This window comes from Pristis pectinata, chromosome 1, assembly GCF_009764475.1.
Source record: "Pristis pectinata isolate sPriPec2 chromosome 1, sPriPec2.1.pri, whole genome shotgun sequence".
Taxonomy (NCBI): Eukaryota; Metazoa; Chordata; class Chondrichthyes; order Rhinopristiformes; family Pristidae; genus Pristis; species Pristis pectinata.
Genome location: NC_067405.1, coordinates 97,891,351 through 97,912,589, shown reverse-complemented (window position 1 = coordinate 97,912,589; position 21,239 = coordinate 97,891,351). Strand labels below are relative to the sequence as shown.

Here is a 21,239-nt window from a genome sequence, read left to right as displayed (position 1 = left end):
TATTTGATGAATGTCAGGTTTTACCACAATATCTTGCACATTTATTTAAGAAACAGAGCAAAAAAAAGACATATTATCCTGTGCTGTTTGAAATAAACACAGTGTCACAGCATTTAGAAGTATTGTTATTTCAGTACAGACAAAGTTTCATTCTGATACATTGAATGTTAGTGCAGGAAAATATGAGGAATGTTAAATACTGCTGCAGCAGATGTAGATGCTTGTAAAGAGAACATGGATGAAAAATCACAATGTTGTCATAAATTTGATACAGTCATTCTAAAACTGGCTGCAATAATTTCATCCACTGAATCATAAAAAGGGTAAATCACAGCATTAGCTGACATCATTCCATCTACATTGATCGGTCCTATTTTACTTGATTGTTTTGGTTAAAATTCAAAGAATTCTTGAGTTCAATGTTTAAACACATATTTCTACTTATAAGTAGGACTCCATTTTTTTCCATATTCAGAGGTAATAAAACTTACCTCATTTCCTGTGGACATCACTGCAACCACAGGAAACTTGTGAACTTCAACTTCAGTAACCCCAACAGTTGCTAGAAGGCCAATTTCAGAAGGCCCCATATGAGTACCTTTTGCCAGAACACATTCTCCTCTTTTGATATCATGGCCTATTGGTCTAATGAAAAGAAGGAGAAAAAAAAATCAACATATTTCAGCAGTGATTTTCCCACACCCCCACCCCAATCCTGCCCCTACTCCTGGGCATCACTCCATCTCCTCTTAATGACCCATCTGCCATTCTTCGTGGCTCCACAAATGCATACAAAGTGTAAGAAACTTCTTTTTGTATGTTACTTGTACAAGACCTGCTCTACTTGGCATTGGCAGGCCCTTGCACAAAATGAGTATTGACCCATCACATGCCATTGATAGAATCTGCAGGCTAATATTTCTGACTTTTTAGTCAACAGTGTCTCCTTAGTGATGTCCTTGCTGACATGCAGAGTTTATCATCATCCTCTAACCTAACATTTAATCCCTCTGGAATGGAAATCCTTGCCTGCAAAGCCAAGGATCAATGAATTTAAAAACCTCCTCAATATTTAATTCTTTGATCAGCATCTTGGTCATATCTTTAAACTTACTGCCAATTTCTTAAGTGCATATGGAAATTTTCTGTTCAAGTCCTGTAATAAAGATAAATGTTTTCTCTTTGATACAATATAACATCAGTATATTGGCATTGGTATATTATTGTCACTTGTACTGAGGTACAGTGAAAAACTTGTCTTGCGTACTGTTCGTACAGATCAATTCAGTGCATTGAGATAGCACGCAGCGCACTGAGGTAGTACAGAGTGCATTGAGATAGTGCAGGGTAAAAACAATAACAGTGTACAGAGTAAAGTGTCAGAGCTACAGGGAAGTGCATTGCAGGTAGACAATAAGGTGCAAGGTCAAACAAGGTTGATTGTGAGGTCAAGAGTGCGTCTCATCATATAAGGGAACCATTCAATAATCCTATCACCTTGGGACAGAAGCTGTCCTTGAGCCTGGTGGTATGTGCCCTCAGGCTCCTGTATCTTCTGCCTGATGGGAGAGCGGAGAAGAGAGAATGACCTGGGTGGGTGGGGTCTTTGATTATGCTGGCTGCTTCACCAAGGCAGCAAGAGGTATAGACAGAGTCCATGGAGGGGAAGCTGGTTTCTGTGATGCGCTGGGCTACGTCCACAACTCTCTGCAGTTTCTTGCGGTCCTGGGCAGAACAGTTGCCATAGCAAGCTGTGATGCATCCAGGTAGGATGCTTTCTATGGTGCATCAATAAAAATTGGTGAGTGTCAAAGGGGACATGCCAAATTTCTTTAGCCTCCTGAGGAAGTAGAGGCACTGGTGAGCTTTCTTGGTTATGGCGTCTACGTGGTTGGACCAGGACAGGCCATTGGTGATCTTCTCAGAACTTGAAGCTCTATATTTAGTATAATGCAATTTTCAAAGGTTTAGTTGGGTCTTCTCAATTTGCCATGATTTGAGAATTGTGTTAGAAGTTTTCTAACATTGGTTTGCTAGTGGTGAGATTAGCATTCTCACTGACCCATCCACTGCCAATGAGGATCAATATCATTTTAGTTAAAGCTTCACCAGACTCCTTCTTTCACAAACCTACATAACTGTAGCAGTACATGGATAAACTCCCTTTTCATTTGCAGACATTTTGCCAGAAACTACTTCTGTATTTCCAAACCATTTATTAGGGTGACTGCCTCCTACATGTGCCACATGAGTATAAATTCTGCAGTTGCAAGTGTAACTTCATTCTTAAGCCGGACAAATATTGACCAATGTTTTCATGTCAGTAACTGGGTTTCACAGAAGGGCAAGGGTGCAGGGCAGATTGAGCTGAGTTGATGCCACAATACGTTGAGCTGGTTGCTCACTTTTTTGTTTTGGATATTAATGTTTAAAAAGGTTGTCAGGATTATGTTATAACTTCAGCAAATCTAGACTACTGAAATCTCATGCACAGTATCCAGATACTTACCTGATGTCCTGACCTGGACGAGCCTGTGTCAGAATTCGCACTTCTAACTCTTCTGTGCCCTGCAACATTAAATTGCAACCTAAGCTAAGAGGAAATATAGGATACTTGGCTAGTGAAGCCACATCATCATTCTAAAAGCATCATTGATGAACACTCAAAAGACAATCTGGAATGCAGCATGTGGAGCTCATATAGAGCAAAATTCCTTTGCCACTTAGTATGCCTTTTGACTTCTCTATAATGAATTCTTATATTTGTTGCTTTTAAAAAAAAATGGCAGCAAATTTCACGAGTAAGTGTGAAATAATAAAATGAAACTGATCTCCAATACCAGAAATTAACATGCGGCATTCTTTCTGCTGTCATGTACTGTTACTTTAAAATAAAATGAATAGGCGCAAAAAAATCTGAAACAAATACTTTATGAAACTTATTGAATGAAACAACCTTCAACATTTAGAAAAACAAAAAACATTTGTGGGCATGAAGATCTCATTTTGCATGGGTCCCAAGTCCGAGAAGAGGAAATAAAAGCATAAGCTTGACTAGCTACAAAAACGTAAGCACTGATTACAGTGCTCAAAAAAGCTTAATAGCTATCTATCAACTTACCAAGATTAGAAGTACATCATGCTGCATACATAAAGAATACCAATATGAAATGAACATGGCAATACTTAGCATCTATCCTAGTCCTCAACTAAAAAGTTCATACATTAAGGAATCTTTGACTAATTCAACAATATTTTTCTACCAGTTAAACATATTTTACTCACATCATCTGATTCCCTGATCAGCTCGGTATCTTCAACCTGTACAACTGCATCTGCACCACAAGGTATTGGAGCCCCCGTTGTTACTCGCATGACCTGGCCAGGCATCACTGTCTGAGTGGGCTGCAAAAACATAGGAATAAATCAAGATCATCTTTGAGATTATTAGACAAACTTTGAAACCTTACATGTGAAACAGATCAAAATAAATCTGAACAAAACACATTTTTTTTTTGGGAATTCATTTAAAACTGCCATAGGACACTTGGGACCCTATTTGTTTTTCCTTTTCCTTGCTATTCCATCAAATGATTGGGAATAGTGTTTTGGTGCAATCTGTACGTCCTCAGTGTTTTCCAAATGCACAGACACTCCACACCTCTTAATCGTGAAGCTCAGTTTCATCAACTGGCGAGCAGCACTGCAGGAAAAGGTGAGCATTACAAGTTTAACCAGTCTAAATATTCAAGCCAAGTATCCCCAGTCATTATCCACTTCTCTCATTTGGCCACGTTTCAACAAGGTACGTTCTGAATGATGAAGGAGAAAGCTCAATGCCCCTTTGAATAGCGCTCAACCAGAATGTGTAATCCATTCAGAAAAAAAAAAAGTTCTTTGCAGAAGGCTATGAAAACAAACAGAATTTCAGAAATGAGTTGCAAGAAGACTTGAACTTTGGATTTTAAAATTAAGTCCTTAAGATAAATTATTATGAGTGCATACACCATTACAGGAAAATTAATTTCTCCTTAAAAGAACAAATAAAAAAATCTTTGCAACCCATTTGTTTGAGAATTTCAATTCAATCTTGAATCACAGTCAGTAAAAGTGACCAGAAAGCTCCTGGATACTCATTGACATTCAGCAGATTTAATTATACCTAATGATGGACAAAATATATCATTTTTATATGCCAATTCCACACCAAGGTGTTTGGCTTTTCACTCTTATTCAAAGAGATCAACCTTGTGGCATTGAACAACTATAGAGAATAACCAGCTTTTCACCAGGAAGAATGGAGCGGCTCAAGAAGAAAGATCACTATAAGGGATAAGCAACAAAAGTGGCCTTGCCTGTGATACCTATATCCCAGGAACAAATCCGTTTAAAGAATCTTAAAATAATTAAATGAAAACAACATCTTGAAGAGTTTCATAATGAAACCTAGCATTTAATTCACATATCTGCACTTGTATCCCACTCTTACTTTTAGACTTGTGTTCATGTGACAAAGAAATTTATCGGTTATTTGCAGGAAAGTTTTTGGTTCCTTGCCCTAAATGCTCAGATTCAATTTTATGTAAATGAACATCAAAACTCACCTGGTCACCTGCCTGCGATTCACCAATAATGAATCTATCACCAGGGCCATCGGCAGCTGAAATACAAAACATAACCATTTAAAGCTGTTCAAATAGAATGTGCAACTTCAATATTGGTCATTCAGAACAATATATTCTCTTCACCTCTTACAGCATAGCCATCCTTCACTGATGCTGGAAATGGTGGCAGGTTGTCTTTTGCAAATACATCTTGTGCTAGAACTCGACCCATACCATCTGTAAAACAGAAACAAGACACCATCAATGAAAAGAGCCCATCAGGCTGGAAGGTTCAAAATTCATTCTGTGCTCTAAATTAGTTAAGCTGTGTCAGATGAGGTTGCACTAGATGTGGTAACTAGTCTTAGCATCAGGGACTAATTTGTTGTGGTTGCTGATTGTTGCTGGAAAGTGTTCTGTAGAGCAGGCAAGACAACATTCAACCCTAATCTGTAAACACATTTGGACTTTCATATTTCACACAAATTTAAGCTGGTGGCTGGGAAAAAGCGAACAATGAGATCTTCAGCTATAAAACAGTTTTCTTTGTTTGCCAGGACTACAGAGCCTGCCTCTTCCCTCTCCTCCTATCACATGCTAGTGAACCAATGGCCACTGGAAGAATTCCCTGAATTTACTAAAAGGCCTATGGCATCAGTCAACAGAATAACACACCAGCATGAACTGGCTTCTTTTTAAGGTCACAGAAATTTAGCTCATTCAGTCCATAATGAGTATGTTGGCTGAAAAAAGCTATCAGACTTATTCTTACTTCCTAGTTTCTTGTTGGTAGACTTGCATGTTATGACACCAAGTGCTCCTCCATAAAAAGGATGGAATTTGAAGGGAGGTAACACATTTAAGGAGAACAGAGCAAGAAATTTTAAAGAAAGGCACTGCAATAAGTGAAAAACACACCAACAGGTTCAAATATATAGCTCCCTAAAAGAGCAAGTGGAAGCCAGGAACATCACAAAGAAGACTAATAGCATTTTGGATTTAATTAAAAGCAAAAGGAGCACCAGAGTTAAGGAGGAATAATATATTTTTCGAATCACTGGCTAGACTGCATGTTAAATGCACTGGTAGAGTTTATATAAGGCACTTTAAAGCCATTTAGAGCTTACAGCAGGATAATGCTAAAAATGGAAAACTATAGTTACAAAGAGAAGCTTGAGATTCTGTCATTGCCTCAGTAGAGGAGAGGATGCTGAAATGAAATTTAACAGAAGCTTCAAAAGTATTATTAGAATGAACAGGGAAATCACTGTGCCTAGTAGAAAGCCAATGATGAACGATCATCCACTTAAATTTGTCATCAGAATGAGGCAATGGATTAGAAAAAATTCTCATTATACAGCTATAAGGAACATTGTGTGCCAGTAATTACAGAAAGTAAGTTAATGCTGTCTCTATGAAGCTATTCTTGAGACAACACAGATCAGTATCTGACACAAGAGTTGTTCCTATTGGAGCCAACTCTCACAGTATTATTATATTTATATTACACCAAAAAAGTGATGGAGCTTTACTTGACTGAAGTGGACTATGAAACAATGTTGAAATAAAGCATTTGCAACTTCTTTGTACCTGGCACCTTTTCAGGTTAATAAAACTTTTAAGACTCCAAACTGACCTTTATGAAATTTAATAAACATGGAAATACCATTACACAAACATGATTTTTCTCCATCTTGTGCACTGAATATGGTAGCATATTAGTCACGAGTTCAAATTCCATCATACTAGCTTGGAATTAAAATGCAATTAATTAAACAAACCTGGAATTTTTAAATACAGCTAGTATCAATAATGTTGAAGGCATATTAGCTGGACCGCACCTAGAGTATTGTGTACAGTTCTGGTTGCCATACTACAGAAGGATGAGGTAGCAATAGAGAGAGTGCAGAAGAGATTCATTGGGATGTTGCTGGAATGGAGCACTATAATTATAAGGAGAGATTGGATAGGCTGGATTTATTCTCACTGGAACCTAGGAGGAAGAGGTGACCTTATACAGGTTTACAAAATTATGGGGGCATAAATAGGATAGTTGGCAGTCTTTTTCCCAGGACAGGGCACAGGTTTAAGGTGAGAGGTGAGAAATCTTAAAGAGATCTGAGGGGCAAGTTCTTCACACAGAGGGTGGCGTTTATCTGGAATAAGCTGCCAGAGGAGCTATTGGAGGCAGATACGATTACAACGTTTAATAGGCATTTGGACAGGTACTTGATTAGGAAAGGTATAGAGGAATATGGCCCAAATGCAGGCAAATGGTATCAACATAGATAGCAGTTGGATTGAATGAGATGGGCCAAAAGGACCCATTTCTGTGCTGTACAATTCTACAATTCTACTAAACTACTGAATTGTGATTAAAAACTCATCTGATTCCCTAATACACTTCAGAAAAGGAAGTGTGCTGTCCTGAACAGATCTGGCCTAAATGCAGCCCAGGATGTACAACAATGTGACTGACACTTGACTATCTTCTGAAATGGTCTGGAAACCACTAAACTGATTAAAAAAAACACCTTCACCTCGCAGACTGAAGCAGTTCAAGAAGCCAGTTTACCCTTTAAATCAGCGATGAGCAATAATTGCTGGCGTTGCTAATGATGCCCACAACTTATGACCCTTTTTCAACTAGCATGTGGAAATATCAATCTAATGCCTTTTTTAAATGTGATTATGTGATAAGCTGAACTCAATTATTTACTGAATTTTCTTGATTTTGACTTCACACAGAGAGGGGCATAAAATTTAAAAATGAATAAAAAACTCTGAGCTAACCTAGCAAATAGATTGTATCAATCCACAAGCATCTGGTAACTATTTCAGGGAAAAGGAAGCTGCTGTGTTGCCAAGTTGTGTTTATCACCCAGTAATCTGATGAAGGCAACACATCCTTTCTTGTCAAGCAGGACTACAATACAGAAAAAGCTGTGAGCACTATTGCACTCTAATAACCTTTACCAATGTGGAATCCGAATATTCAGCTAACCAGAACTGTGCCTCTTGTTGACATCTATGACTTCCTCTTATAAACTTGGAAAATTACATTACTAAGTGCATGGATGCCTGGCACACACACGGTTTCTAACATATTTAGAGAATAAAGTAAATCATTTTGATAGCCCATATAAAGTGGAGGCGGAAAATATAATTAAACTTACTATGGGTTTACTTATGGGGACAGAAGAAAATGAGGTTTCATAATTAGACATATGTCCTCCAAGTTTTGTCATTCATCTGGTTTCCTTGCAAAATAACTCCCACTGGACATTCAGTACATTGGCTTCAGAAAAGGACCCAAATGAATTATGGCAGTTTGTAAAAGTAAAATGGTAACTGGCTAGAAGTCATAGAAGAGATGAAATTTTTTAAAAAATTGCTGTTGTTCAATTTATAGCCCATGTTTTCAACATTTGAACTTGCTATTGATATGGACAACTTAATTTCCCACAATAGTCAATGCCATTTCAATGCAACTTGGAGCCTCGTGGGAGCAGTGAGCTACTCCCTGTACTCCCCATACTTTTATCCACTATTTGCAGTGCATCCTTCAGCAGCAGCTTGGTCCACCCCAGGTCCAATGTGATCAGTGAGGCAATGCAAGAACTTATGGTAATAAATTTAATAGAGTCTTTTTGAGCGGAAACCAGTGATCGTAGCATATCCGGATTTTCAAAAGACAACATATAAAATAGTCGAAAACAAGATAAGGGGCCATGGGATTGGTTAAAGGACAATAGAGGATTGGTTAAAGGACAAAAACTGAGAAAGATCAGCAGGCTGTTGATGGTGAAAATTCATATGAAAGTTTAGAAACCAGAACATAACTTTTCCAAGGCTGCTTATGAAACAATGCTAGGTGGGAAACTAAGCTACGAGGAGGAGACAAAGAGTCTACAAAGGGATACAGGCAAGTAAAGCAAATTGTCAAGAAGGTGGGAGGTGGAGGACAATGTGGGAAAATGTGCAGTTGTGCACTTTGGTTGGAAGAACAGAAAAGTAGAAAATTTTTGAAATGGTGAGGCTCCTGGGTTTGCTGGTTCAGACAATGTAGAATGTTGACATGCAGATACAGCAAGAAATTTGGAAAATAAATGGTACGTTGGCCTCTAATGAAAGGGAGTTGGAGAACAAAAGTAGAGGTTGTGCTAAAATTTTGCTTTGCTAAGGCTATACTATATTTGGACTACCATGTGCAGTTTTGTCTTAACACACGAGGAAGAATATGCTGGTCTTAGAATTAGTGCAGCCCGGATTTATAGGATCGATTCCTGGGATGGTGGTCTTGGTCTCGAATGAGAAAGCTTCTAAACACATCAGAGTTTACAAGAGTGAAAAGAGATCATACACAATTCCGAGAGAGGTTGACAGAGTAGTTGCTGTGAAGCTATTTCTTTGTGGTGGAGAAATCAGAACTAGGGGACAAAGTTTTCAGACAAAGTGCTAACCATTTAGCACTCAGATGAAGAGAAATTTTGCAGAGGATTGTGGATGCTCAGTAGTTGAGTACAATCAAGGCTGAGATCAATAGACTTTTGGACACTAATTAGATCAGGAGATGTGGTGATCAGACAGCAAGTGAGCTTGAAGGTCAGCTACAAACAATGAATGGCAGAAGAGGTTCAAAGAACCATATTGCCAACTGCTAGTTTTACTTATATTCCTATGTTCTCTGATCCCACAGAAATGCTTATTGTGGGTTAATTAAGGCACTGGACTGAATGTCCCTAACATTCATAAGCTTACAAAAACATTCAATATATATTAAAAGTTAAATATATTATCATAAAATATAGGTAGAAATTAATTCAAAAAATGTCTTTTATTTGGAACTTGTTTCTCTACCTTCTAGTCCATCGTTCCATTGAAATGAATGCAACCTCTAAATCTGTGCCAAGTCTAACAGGGCATAGGTAAGTAGACAGAGTGCCTAAAGTTGGTGCGCTCCCATGCAATGCCAGAGTGCAGCTGAGAAAATTGATGGTGAGGACCTCCCAAGAAGTTTGATACTTGCACAATCCCGCTGGGGTCACAAACTTCCTAACAGTGACTTGAGGAAATGCCAGCAGTGACACATGGGACTATTGGCATTACTCAGGAAAATTCTGGTCAATAAAATGAAATCAGTACTAAACTGCCAAGATTTATTTTCATCTAAAACAAAAATCGAGAAACAATGTATTTTTTGAAAAGAGACAACCAATGAGGTAAAGTAATGTCTCAACATATGACTGGGGCTTCAACTTAAGGTGGGAGCTGAAAGAGGCTGATGTAGAATAACGATCTCATTCTGCTCCCATTTGCCCCTTACTGACAGAGCCCTGGTTTCTGACTACTAACCTCCAGCAGCTTTGACTGTAAAGGCTTAAACACACACAGCTGGTAGATTCATCACTTGTGTGCACCTTGACATATTCCTTCATTTCACTGCAACATTCCACATCCTCATGTTTTGTTTTTAAAAGGATTGTATATGATTCAAGATTTTCTTCCTGCTGCCTGTACCACTGAGAAAGCCCAAGTGATTTTTTTGCTCAGTTACTACAGTTAAAGCTGTAGCTGTGGACCAATAATGTAATTGAACTGAATATGTGACTCCACTGGCTTTAGAGGAATGCCTTGCTTGAAGATACACGTCAAAGTGGAATACAGAGGTATTCGGGTACAAAAGTCAGCTGACAACTCTTCCACCTTTAACCTTATCCTCCACATTACTTTCCTGAGACACATTCTCACATCTCTTAAGTTTCTACCATTAACAATAGTAATCCATAATGTCTTATTGTCTCCCTCACTACTTTAAAACCTCTAAATTCCCTTACTCTTTGCTTTGGAAAATTTACATTTCTCAAATTCCTAACCAATAATCTTCAGCTGCCAAGACAATGATCCTGTCAATGATTTGCTCAATCCTTTCCTCGTTTGCTTCAGCTAATTTACAATCTTTCACCTCAACCACTGCCGCAGCCTTTAAGAATCTCACATCTGATAAGTGCAACATGAGCATGTGATTTGTGTCACCCTGCCAATCTAGGTTATGACCACTCAACCATCTATCCTCAAACCACTGTTTATGGATGACTGCTAAATGATCATGAAATGCAAATATATCTTTTTCCCTTTGTTGCTATCTATGGACCATATGAATTTTCAGGAGCTTCTGGGTTTAGTCAGAGTTCTACCATATGGTGTATTTTCTTTTCTCTCTTGTATTTCTCTGGGTATATGATACTATGCATTTAAAAAAAAGGAAACAAATGGATTATTTGCATGAAAAACACTATCATACTGAAGGAACTCAGTAGACCAGGCAGCATCCATGGAGAAAAGCAGCTTTTCTCCACTTATGTTACCTGGCCTGCTGAGTTCCTCCAGCATCATAGTGTTTTTCACATAAATATTCCAGCATCCGCAGTCCTTTGTTTCTCTAACAAATGGATTATTTCTAGGGTTACACATCAGCTTCAGATGTTGGGATTTCATTTTATTAATACCACAACGTAATTAGCATATATATTGTATCTCAACCTTAAAACTTGATGACTGGCGAGCTGATGTATCCCTGCTTGGTATCAATAAGCGATCCAGTTATTCAGTACTTTTCTTCAGAAAAAGAAATCTTGGGTTGGTAAAGGAATACCCAAGGATAAATGTACATAGACAGTATTTAGCACCTAGACAAGGCAAGGCAGCAATATAAACTCCTCGATCAGTCACAGAGCGACTCGTTCTCACAAATAACATTTATTATGCAGTCACTGAGACAATAAAAATTCCAAGAAATTTATTTGCAGTCATTTTCATTCAAATTTAAACGTGATACTAATTTTCTTCAGTGGACCTAATCCATGCATGAAGTAGTTTGAAGTTCACACAGAATTTTTGTGATTTTTCTACCAATGTCAATCATGCTTTTGACGTCAAATAAAGGCCAATGAATCATTCACCACTAAACTCAAAGATTTTCATACAAAGGAACTGAATGATGACAATAATCTCTGAAAATAATCAGGAGAATGATGACGCTGAGCACCAAATTTTCTCATATTATTCATTAGCTATAAAGGATGTGTTTTTGGTTCAGATGTATGAGTTAATGAACACAGACTCAAATACCAGTAGATTATCCCAAATCACAAAATGACATAAGGCATTTCTGCTTTTAAAGTTTAGAAGTCAGTTTACTTTATCTGAAACTTCACTACATGTGTCTAGTTCAGAATACTTTTTCAAAATTGTCACAAAGTAACTCATCAACATATAGGGGAATGAATCATTTACTTTATGTGGCTGTTTTAAAATGAGGTCTGAAGCTTCAATTGTTATGTGGTAACTTGTGCAGCTTGGCTCTTGGCACCAATTGACTTAACAAGGATGTTCAAAATCCTTCTCAGGATGTTTGGATTGAAGTAAATGTAACCAAAATTTAAAAATGCTTTGAAAGTCTGATTGAAAAGTTAGCTAGTCTAGGCTTCAAATATAGCAATATCAGATACTTTCTCAACAAAAAATCTGATAATTAATTCGGTTTACGACTATATTCGCTGCATTTCTGTTCAGTTACACATACCTGGCATGTACTGATGACAGTTGAATTCACACCTTGCTTAATTTTACAGTGCTAGTTTTCTGAACCTGACAGTTGATGTCACAGTTTTTTTCCCAAAGTAATATTAGCATTAGTCAGAAACATTGTGGAATATTAAATGGGGAATGTTTGAATTAAACCAGAAGAGGCAAGGAAGCAATGGAATACTTTCTCAGATTATGCTGGAACCTAGGAAACCATTCAAAACAAGTGAAAATGGTGGTTTCTTGACAGTGCAACAAAGGATCCCTTTGTGTTGCGAAGGAAAGTTGAGCCAGAGGGAATACTTGGTCGATTCATTTATGCAAGAATTCTTGAAATAGCACATAGGATGGCATACGTCCAGCTATACTGGAGTGTTACAGGTCACAGGATCCAACAGCTCTTGAATCTGTTAAGAGCCTGGTGAAAATAAAATCATGACCCCGACCAACGTTTTATTAGAAAATTTAGTATCATAAGTGCATTTAGTAAGACTTGCAGGAAACCAGTATATGTCCTTATTTCAACATGCAGCCTGAGAAAGAAATAATATCAAAAGGTAAGAGGGATAAGCAGAATAACATTTTCCTGTGCACTCTTAACCAGTAAGAGGTGAAACAAAATTGTTGTTCCTGTCTGTTTAGAAGGCTTTAACTACAGTTTTAAATTGGACACTGGGGCTGTTGTAATTATTATATTATCAAAATTATATAAGACGGCCAGGAAAATCCCAATTCCCTGAAAAATCATTCTAGACACTCATTGCCAGACCCTGGAAAATAAATTATTGAGCCTTTGTGTAAATTTGATGAAAATGTTTAAGAGAGCATTCCTGAAGATGAAAACACCAAGAATAACAGCAAAGAAAGCCTTGAAGATCTGACTGAGGCTGCAAAGAGCAGGTTTGGATGGATTAGAATATCAAACTTGTTATTTTAGGGGAACAAGAATTGGAGGTAGAAACTATTTACTCGCAACTGCAAGATTCAGATTCACTCTGTGGATTCCCTACTACAGCTCTGCCAAGACACCTGTTGTTATCATTGAAATAAAACAGGGCCAACAGTTACAAGTGATCAATTTATTGTTAATATTGTATTAAACATCATAAGTTACAAGTAGACATTCGTCTTGGGACTAACCCAGAGGTTTAGGTAACCAGGTTTCCAGTCAACTAATGGAAAGATTAGAACTAAATTCTCTATGTATTGACGTTTACTTCACTACTAACATTCCCAAACAACCTCAAATATGCTACGTTGCATGTATGTTCAATGCATAGTCCTACAGGATCCATCTAAGTTCACATTAATTGTTCTTAAGTTGAGATCCAGCTGTACTAAAAGACCAACAATAGATTCACAGTCCTATTATTTACACTCATTTCTATAATGATCTTGAGGCTCATGTTGTATGCATTGAAGCATGAGGAGAAAATATGAACATGAAGTCCAGAATAATAAAAGTGCATTCATACTGAAAAAAAGATGAATTAGCATTTTCTTTTTTTTTGTTTCTGATCATGAGAGTTTTATTTTGTTTCAAAATCCCAACAATCCTTCCAGATGAAGCAGCAAGTCACCTGCACTTCTTCCAATTTAGTGCATTGCAATCGATGCTTATGATGTGGTCCTCTTTACAGTGGAGAAACTGAACACAGATGGGTCATCACTTTGCGGAAACCTCTGCTCAGTCTGCAAGGATGACTTTAATCTTCGTATCACCTTTCACTTCAATTCTCCATGCCACTCCCACATTGACACCACTGCCTTTGGCTTTCTATGCTGATCCAATGAAGTCGAACATAAGTTTGAGGAACAGCACCTCTTCTTCCAAAATGTTGCAACCCTCAAGGCTCAATATTGTATTTAATATTTCAGACAGAGCTTGCTGCTTACTGCTTCACCCTCGCAGTTTTCCTTTGTTCTCTCTTCCCACTCCCCTCCCCACTTTGCAACATGCTTTCAAACTTTTCCACTTTTGATGAAAGACCTATTATGTTAATTCTCTCTTTCCATAGGCAACCTCTGAATGATCTAGTAAGCCACTCAGTGGTGCCATGAATGTTCAAACAGAGAAAGAATAAAACTAGACAGACCACTTGGAATTAACCAAGATACTGAATTTGGACATGGCAAAGTTGATCCCAGCCAAGTTGATCTTTCACAGTCCTTCTCACAAACACGTGGGGACTGGTAACTAAATTGGGAGAGTTGTTCCACATACTAGTCAAAGCTGTTGCAATTGTACTCACAGAGAATGTGCCAAACGCCAATAACCCTTGGGTATGTCTTGTCCCACCGAGAGGTTAGCACCACCAGAGGTAGTGGCACAGTGGTATACAGATGGGAGAGAGAAGCCCTTGGAATTCTCAACATTGACTTCAAACTGCATTAAATTTCATGCTATCAGGTCAACCTCGTCCTGATCATGACCTCCAAGGAAACCTCCTCCTGATTCCCTCTTACCATCCTCCCTCAGCCAAGCAATGCTCTTCCATGTTAAACACTTGTAAAAATCACTGGAAGTAGCAAGGGCATGGAATGTACACTGAACGTGGGACATGACTCAGAACAGACCTGGCTGCTCAAAACTGGGCATCTGTGAGACATTGTGGATCACTGGCAACAGCAGCAATCTATACAAATGTTGTAAACAAAATATAATACTATAAATATAATAGTATAAATATAAAAACAGAAATCTACCACAATCTATGTTCTCAAGGTCCAGTATATCTCTTGCTCTACCATTATCATCAAGCCAGGGGTCAATTCCAGTTCACAGGTGAGGTGAGAGTAAGTGCCCTTAACATCAAGGCAGAATTTAGCACATATCAAGGCACTTGGTGAACTGAAGTCTATCAGCATCAAGTGGAAGCTCCGTCTGCTGGAGTCATACCTTGCACAAAGGAATATGGTTATAGTTGTCAGGAGTCAATCATCCCAGTTCCAGAAGAAAAAAAGAGGAATATCACTGCAAGAGTTCCTCAGGACAGTGTCCCATGCCCAGCCATCTTCAGCTGCCTCATCAATGACATTCTTTCCATCAGAAGTTCAGAGGTGGGGATCTTTGTTGATGATTGCAAAACATTCAATTCCATTCATAACTTCTCAGTCAATGAAGCAGTCCAAGCTTGCATGCAGCAAACGAGACAACATTCAGCCATGATCTGATAAATGGCAAGTAACATTCATTCCACAAAAGTGCTAGGCAATGACCATCTCCAACAGAAAACTGACCTACCCTTGACCCAGTTGCTAATCCTGGGACATTACCATTGACCAGAAAATCAATTGGATGAAACACATAACTACCATTGCCACAAGAACAGGTTGGAGGCCAGGTATCCTGCAACCAGTGACTCACCTCTTGACACTCTAACATTTTTCAGCCATCAACAAGGCACAACTCAGGAGTTTGATGGAATACTCCCAAATTACTTGGATGAGTGAAGTTCATCCACAGCTATCAGACTCTTGAATGGACCTCGCATACACTAAAAATGAATTCTTGATCTCCCAATCTACCTTGGCCTGGCCCTTGCACTTTATTTGTTTACCTGCACTGCACTTTCTCTGCAGCTGCAACACTACGTTCTGCATTCTGGTTTTCTTTTTACTACCTTGATGTATTTATGTATGGCATGATTTGCCTGGATGGCACTTAAAAAAATCTTTTCACAGTCTCAATACATGTGACAATAATAAACCAATACTAATACCAACAACTCTTAAGAAAGTCAATGCCATTCAGGACAGAGCAATCCCCTTGATGGCATCCCATCCACCAACCTAAACTTTCATTCATTCCACTTGCTGTACATGTTAGCTGCAGAGTGTACCATCTACAAATGCATTGCATTTGCTCAACTAGGTTTGTCTGACAGCACTACCCAAGCCATGACTGGTACCACAAAAAGTAGCAAGCACAGCAGGTGCACGGGGAACACCACTAAGTGCAGTTCCTCATACATCATCTTGACTTGAAAATATATTGCTGGTCCTTCATCATTGCAGTCTTAATCCTGGAACTCCCTATCCAACAGCACAATGGAAGTACCTTCAACAGAGCAACTGCAGCAGTTCAAGAAGGTGGTACACTGCTATCTTCTCAAAGTCAATTAAGTATGGGGAATAAATGTCAAAGTCACCCGGATCTCAAAAATACATGTAAAATAAAGATGACATCTGACTGGCTGAGTACTTTCAGGATTTTCTGTTTTTATATGAAGTAAAATCTAATTGATCCATTCATCAGATGAATTACTGTTAAATACCTTGTGACCAAACAACATATGATTTTGTCTTGGTAGGCTTGCTGGTGTTGACTTTTGTGGAAAAGTTATGATGACTAGAAATAGAGTTTATTCTTTTCTGATGTTTAAAATTGTGATTTGGAACCAGCCCTTCAGTGATAGTAGGGAGATTCTTTTAATAATTGAGTGGGGCTCTGAACAGCAAGCCATAATAGCTCAGGCTGTAAGGAAAGAACTGCCCCAGACCTACTGCCTTCAGATTTGCTCAAATCTGCCAGATTTTAAGCACTTTACTGAGCTGAGGCTGAAGATTTTGAGTGTAGGCTTAAGTGCAGCCTTATGCCAGAGATGTCTTGTTCCCCCAGTTAACTGTGCTCCCACTGGAGTTAATTCAGGCAGCACGTACTCCTACAGATTAACCATTTCTCAGATTGTGAAATCTGCCTGTTCAATTATACAAAATGAAGTCAGTGGGAAGAAGTTGCTGACAACAGAATGGTTAAAGTAGACCATTTTACTTTGATTTGTCAGTAAATTTAAGCGGATTTAATTGGGTAAGATCACACTAAGGCGATCCCAGTTAATGTAGGGAAATTGAAATCCCTACTGTTGTAATCTTATTCCTCCACACCTCTCTGTGATTTGCCTACATAAGTACTCCTCCATCTCCCATTGATTGTTGGGAGGTTTGTAATATAACCCTAGAAGATCATTCTTTTTTTTATTTCTAAGCTCTACCCACATGTTCTTATTTCAAGAGCCTTCAAAAACATCCCCCCTCATTAATGCAGTGATATGGTCTCCTTGATCAATAATGCAATGCTCCCACCTCTTAGACATGCCCCCACCCCTTTGACATGCCCCCACCCCCATCATGCCTAAAAATTTCTCTTCTCTGGAATGCTGAGTTGCCAGTCCTGCCCTTCTTTCAACCATGTCTTGGTGATTGCAACAATAATTTGTTCCCATGTGCTGAACAATGCTCCAGGTTTATCAACCTTACCAATCAGGCTCTTTGCATTAAAATAGATGCAATTTAGCCTTCCAGTCCTTCCATCTGCCGTATCATGCTTATTTAATAATCATCAACTTTTAAATAAATAATTTATTAAGATGAAGATTTTCTTGGATTTAGGAATCCAAGGGAAATGTTTGCTGAAATATTAAGTAAAGCTGCCAAGCGTGAGCATCTAAGAACAAAAATTGCACTGATTTTTTGACATGTGACTTGATCAAACTTAACAGGTAATTTGAACTTCAAAGGAAAACATTGGCAGCTCTCAAGTTAACTGACCCGAAATGCTGACTGCCTGCTTTTCTCCACAGGTGCTGCCTGGCCTGCAGAGTTCCTCCAGTATCATCCTGTTTTGTAATTTCTCATTACCTGCCTTCCTGTGAAGGTGACCTGACAGAACTAAAAGAACTTATTGAACTTCTTGGCAACAGACTATAGAATACAAGTTTTCTGAGAGGAAAAGCTATCACAGGAGTCAAATGATCTCAGATGTTGAAAAATATATGTTTAACAATTCTGCTCTGCAATTATTTATTGTCAAAGTTTAAAATTTCTTCACAGTTAATGAAACAGCAACTTTACTACATTACAGTTGGGTCTTGAGGATTACAGATGCAAAGCAATTCTACATAAATTCCACTGCACAGTGTAATTGCAAAAATAGAGCAAATGGTTTGCCTTGGGCATAAAACAGGATCATAAATTCCACGAATTACAGATGGAACATCCAAGAGATATGGGGGTAACATTGAAGTCAGCAGTACTCACTGGAAAAAAATATTATTTGAGGTGCAAATCCCCACTTGTTGCATGTGTCAGGCTGAATGCCAAATCAAGAAGAGCTGACAATATTTCATTCTCTCTTGCCAGAGACAAGCAGGTGGAGACAACACTGGACTTTCAAACAATCGCAACCATTGTACAGGGTGCCATCAACACAACACAGGTTGCTCTGAGGCTGCTGGATGGCATCTCTGTACTATAGCAGAGTCGGGGGATATTTCACACTCTTAGCATTCAGCTGGTGTGGGACCAGAGGCAGCATTACCCTGTTATAATGTTTTAATTCTGCTTCAGACCACTGTATCAGTTCCAGTTGAGCCACCACAACAGATCAAAAAGTGGTTACTGGGAGACAAGGGCTATCGATTGAAATATGGCTCATGGCATTGGTGCACAACCCATTCACACATGAACAGAATCTGTACAGTGAAAATCATTCTGCCAAACAATATAAAACAGACCACGCTTTCACTGCCTAGAGGAACTTTGCAATGCTCATTAGAGTAGCTGTCAACATTTTCAGTGGTTTTTGCATGCTGCACAACCTGGTCCTCATAAAATTACAAGATTTACCACCAATTAAATAATAAAGAGCCGAGGCAAGAGGAGAGGACGAGGAAGACATTGGAATTAGAGGAAGGAAGAAAGCAACATAGAGAGCCCCTTTCTGTCTAGTTGTTAAAGGAAAGCTGATTGCAGTACAGTTCCAGCAACTTCAGTTACACAAGAACTAATATTTGACGAGGCCATGCTGGAACCGTGAGAAGTCTCCATGACTCGATTTTAAACTTATGGTCACCACCTCAGAGACCAACATTGGACATAGTTGAACGTACAGAGGTGGAGCCAACACGTGGTGTGACACCTAATATGTGGCCTGAAGTTAGGCCAGGAGAAAAGCTAGCAGAGACATCAGCTTGTCAAAGGACAAGGTCACGCAAGAGTTGTGTGACAGAGCACCTAGATGATGGGACAACCAACAGAGAAAAGCTGATGAATATCCACAGTGAAATGCGTGATGCATTGAGAAGCCTGCTGTTATAGCTTACTTTACTTTGTCAAGGGGCTTGAAAGATTTCAGCCCCAACTAGGCACAAGACTTTGTGCAGACTTTGGAGGCTATACTTTCCAATATGCAGGGTATAGAACCTTATGAGTGGACCAGGCAACTACCTACATATTGGAAAAGATTGTGGGAGTACTTGCACTGGAAGGACTACAGTTGTTCGATGTGGCTCACCCCAACTTACTCGAGAGCAATGAGTGATGGGCAGTAAGTGCTGGCTTTGACAAAACATTGTTTGTATTCCATTAAAATTCCCTGAATTATGGATATGTCCCAGAGGTTTGAGGTTCGGAAACCACAGTGATATTGCCGCTATTCAAGAAAAGAGGGAGACAGAAAGCAGGAGACTATAGGCTGGTTAGCCAACCATCTGTCATTGGGAAAATGCTAGAAGCCATTATTAAGCAGGTAATAGCAGGAAGTTCGGAAATCATAAAACATTTGAGCTGAGTCATCATGTTTTCATGAAAGCAAAAGCATGTTTGACGAATTTGCTGGAGTTCTTTGAGGATGTAACAAACATTGTAGACCAGTACATGTAGTGTATTTGGATATCGAGAAGACATTCAATTAGGTACCTCATTAAAGGTTACTGCACAAGATAAGACAGCACAGGGTTGAGGGGTAATATATTGGCACAGATCGGGGATTGGCTGACTAATAGGACACAGGTCATTTTTGGATTGTAAATCAGCAATAGTGGGGTGCCCTGGGGATCAGTGCTGGGACCTCAACTATTTACAATTTATATTAATTGTAAAGGATGAAAGGACTGAGCCTACTGTAGTCGAGTTTGTTTATGAAACAAAGACAGGTAGGTAAGCAAGTTGTGGGGAAGACACAAAGAATCTTCAAAAGAATTAAGTGAATGAGCAAGAGGATGTCAGATATAATGTTGGAAAATGTGAGATGATCCACTTTGGAAGAAAGAATGAAAAAAGCAAATAGCTTTTTAAATGGAAAGAGACTACAAAACATTACAGCACAAAGGGATCTGGGGGTCTAAGTGCATGAAATGCAAAGCGTTGGTTACAAGTTGATCAGGTAATTACAAGGCCGCTGGAATGCAAGCCTTTATTGTAAGATGTATGGAGTATAAAGCGAGGAATGTTTTGACAGGGCGTGGTGAGACCACTCCTAGAGTACTGTGGACAGCTTTACTCACCATTTTTAAGGATGTATGTGCTTGTACGAGAGGCAGTGCAGAGCAGGTTCATGGCTTGATTACTGGGACAAAGGGGTTGACATATGACGAAAAATCATTGGAGTTCAGAAGAATGAGAAGTAAGCTCACTGAAACATAAAATTGAGGGGGATTGACAGGATGGATGCAGAGATGTTTCCCTCAGTGGGATATCTAGAACTAGGGTGCATAGTTACAGAATGAGGGGTCGCATTTAATAAACCACTCTTTGGAATCCTCTACCTGAGTGCTATACAGGTAGAGTCAATGAATATATTCAAGCCGAAGATGGACAGACATTTGAAGTACAAGGGGATCAAGAGATATGGGAAGAGAGCAGGAGGCCAAGATTGGATTCAATTGTGCACCAGTCTCGAGGGACCGACTGGCCTTATCTCATCTCTCACTCCTGTTTCTTATGATGTCTTTTTTCATACTACATAGAAATTAAAATTTATTGACATTTTAAAATTTCTTAATTGTAGCAAAAATTGTTCCCACAATCAGTGAAATAATGCCACAAATTAGTGTTGCAGATGTAATAAAATGTTTTGATCTCTGTGATTTATACACAAAGATTAAAATATTTTTAATACCTCTGCAATACTGGTATTTATTGCAGAGTACAAATCAGAAAATAATCGGGCAACAAAGCTTTTTAGTCACATATCTTATCGGAATTGTATTGCAACAAATCCAAGGGTCTCCCACTATGCAATTTTGAAGTCACTTTAAAAGACAAGTT

General features: G+C 38.7%; 1 protein-coding gene across 2 annotated transcripts in view; it reads right to left on the bottom strand.

Moving 5' to 3' along the window:
* LOC127568274 (gephyrin) overlaps positions 1-21,239 on the bottom strand; it is a 416,570-nt gene that overhangs the window by 55,794 nt on the left and 339,537 nt on the right. For both annotated transcript variants that reach the window (XM_052011838.1, XM_052011847.1), the window contains 5 exons: positions 4,749-4,841; positions 4,605-4,660; positions 3,286-3,405; positions 2,510-2,568; positions 492-645 (listed from right to left, as the gene is read on the bottom strand). In XM_052011838.1, coding sequence (XP_051867798.1) covers positions 492-645; positions 2,510-2,568; positions 3,286-3,405; positions 4,605-4,660; positions 4,749-4,841 — 482 coding nt within the window. The remainder of the gene's footprint in view (positions 1-491; positions 646-2,509; positions 2,569-3,285; positions 3,406-4,604; positions 4,661-4,748; positions 4,842-21,239) is intronic.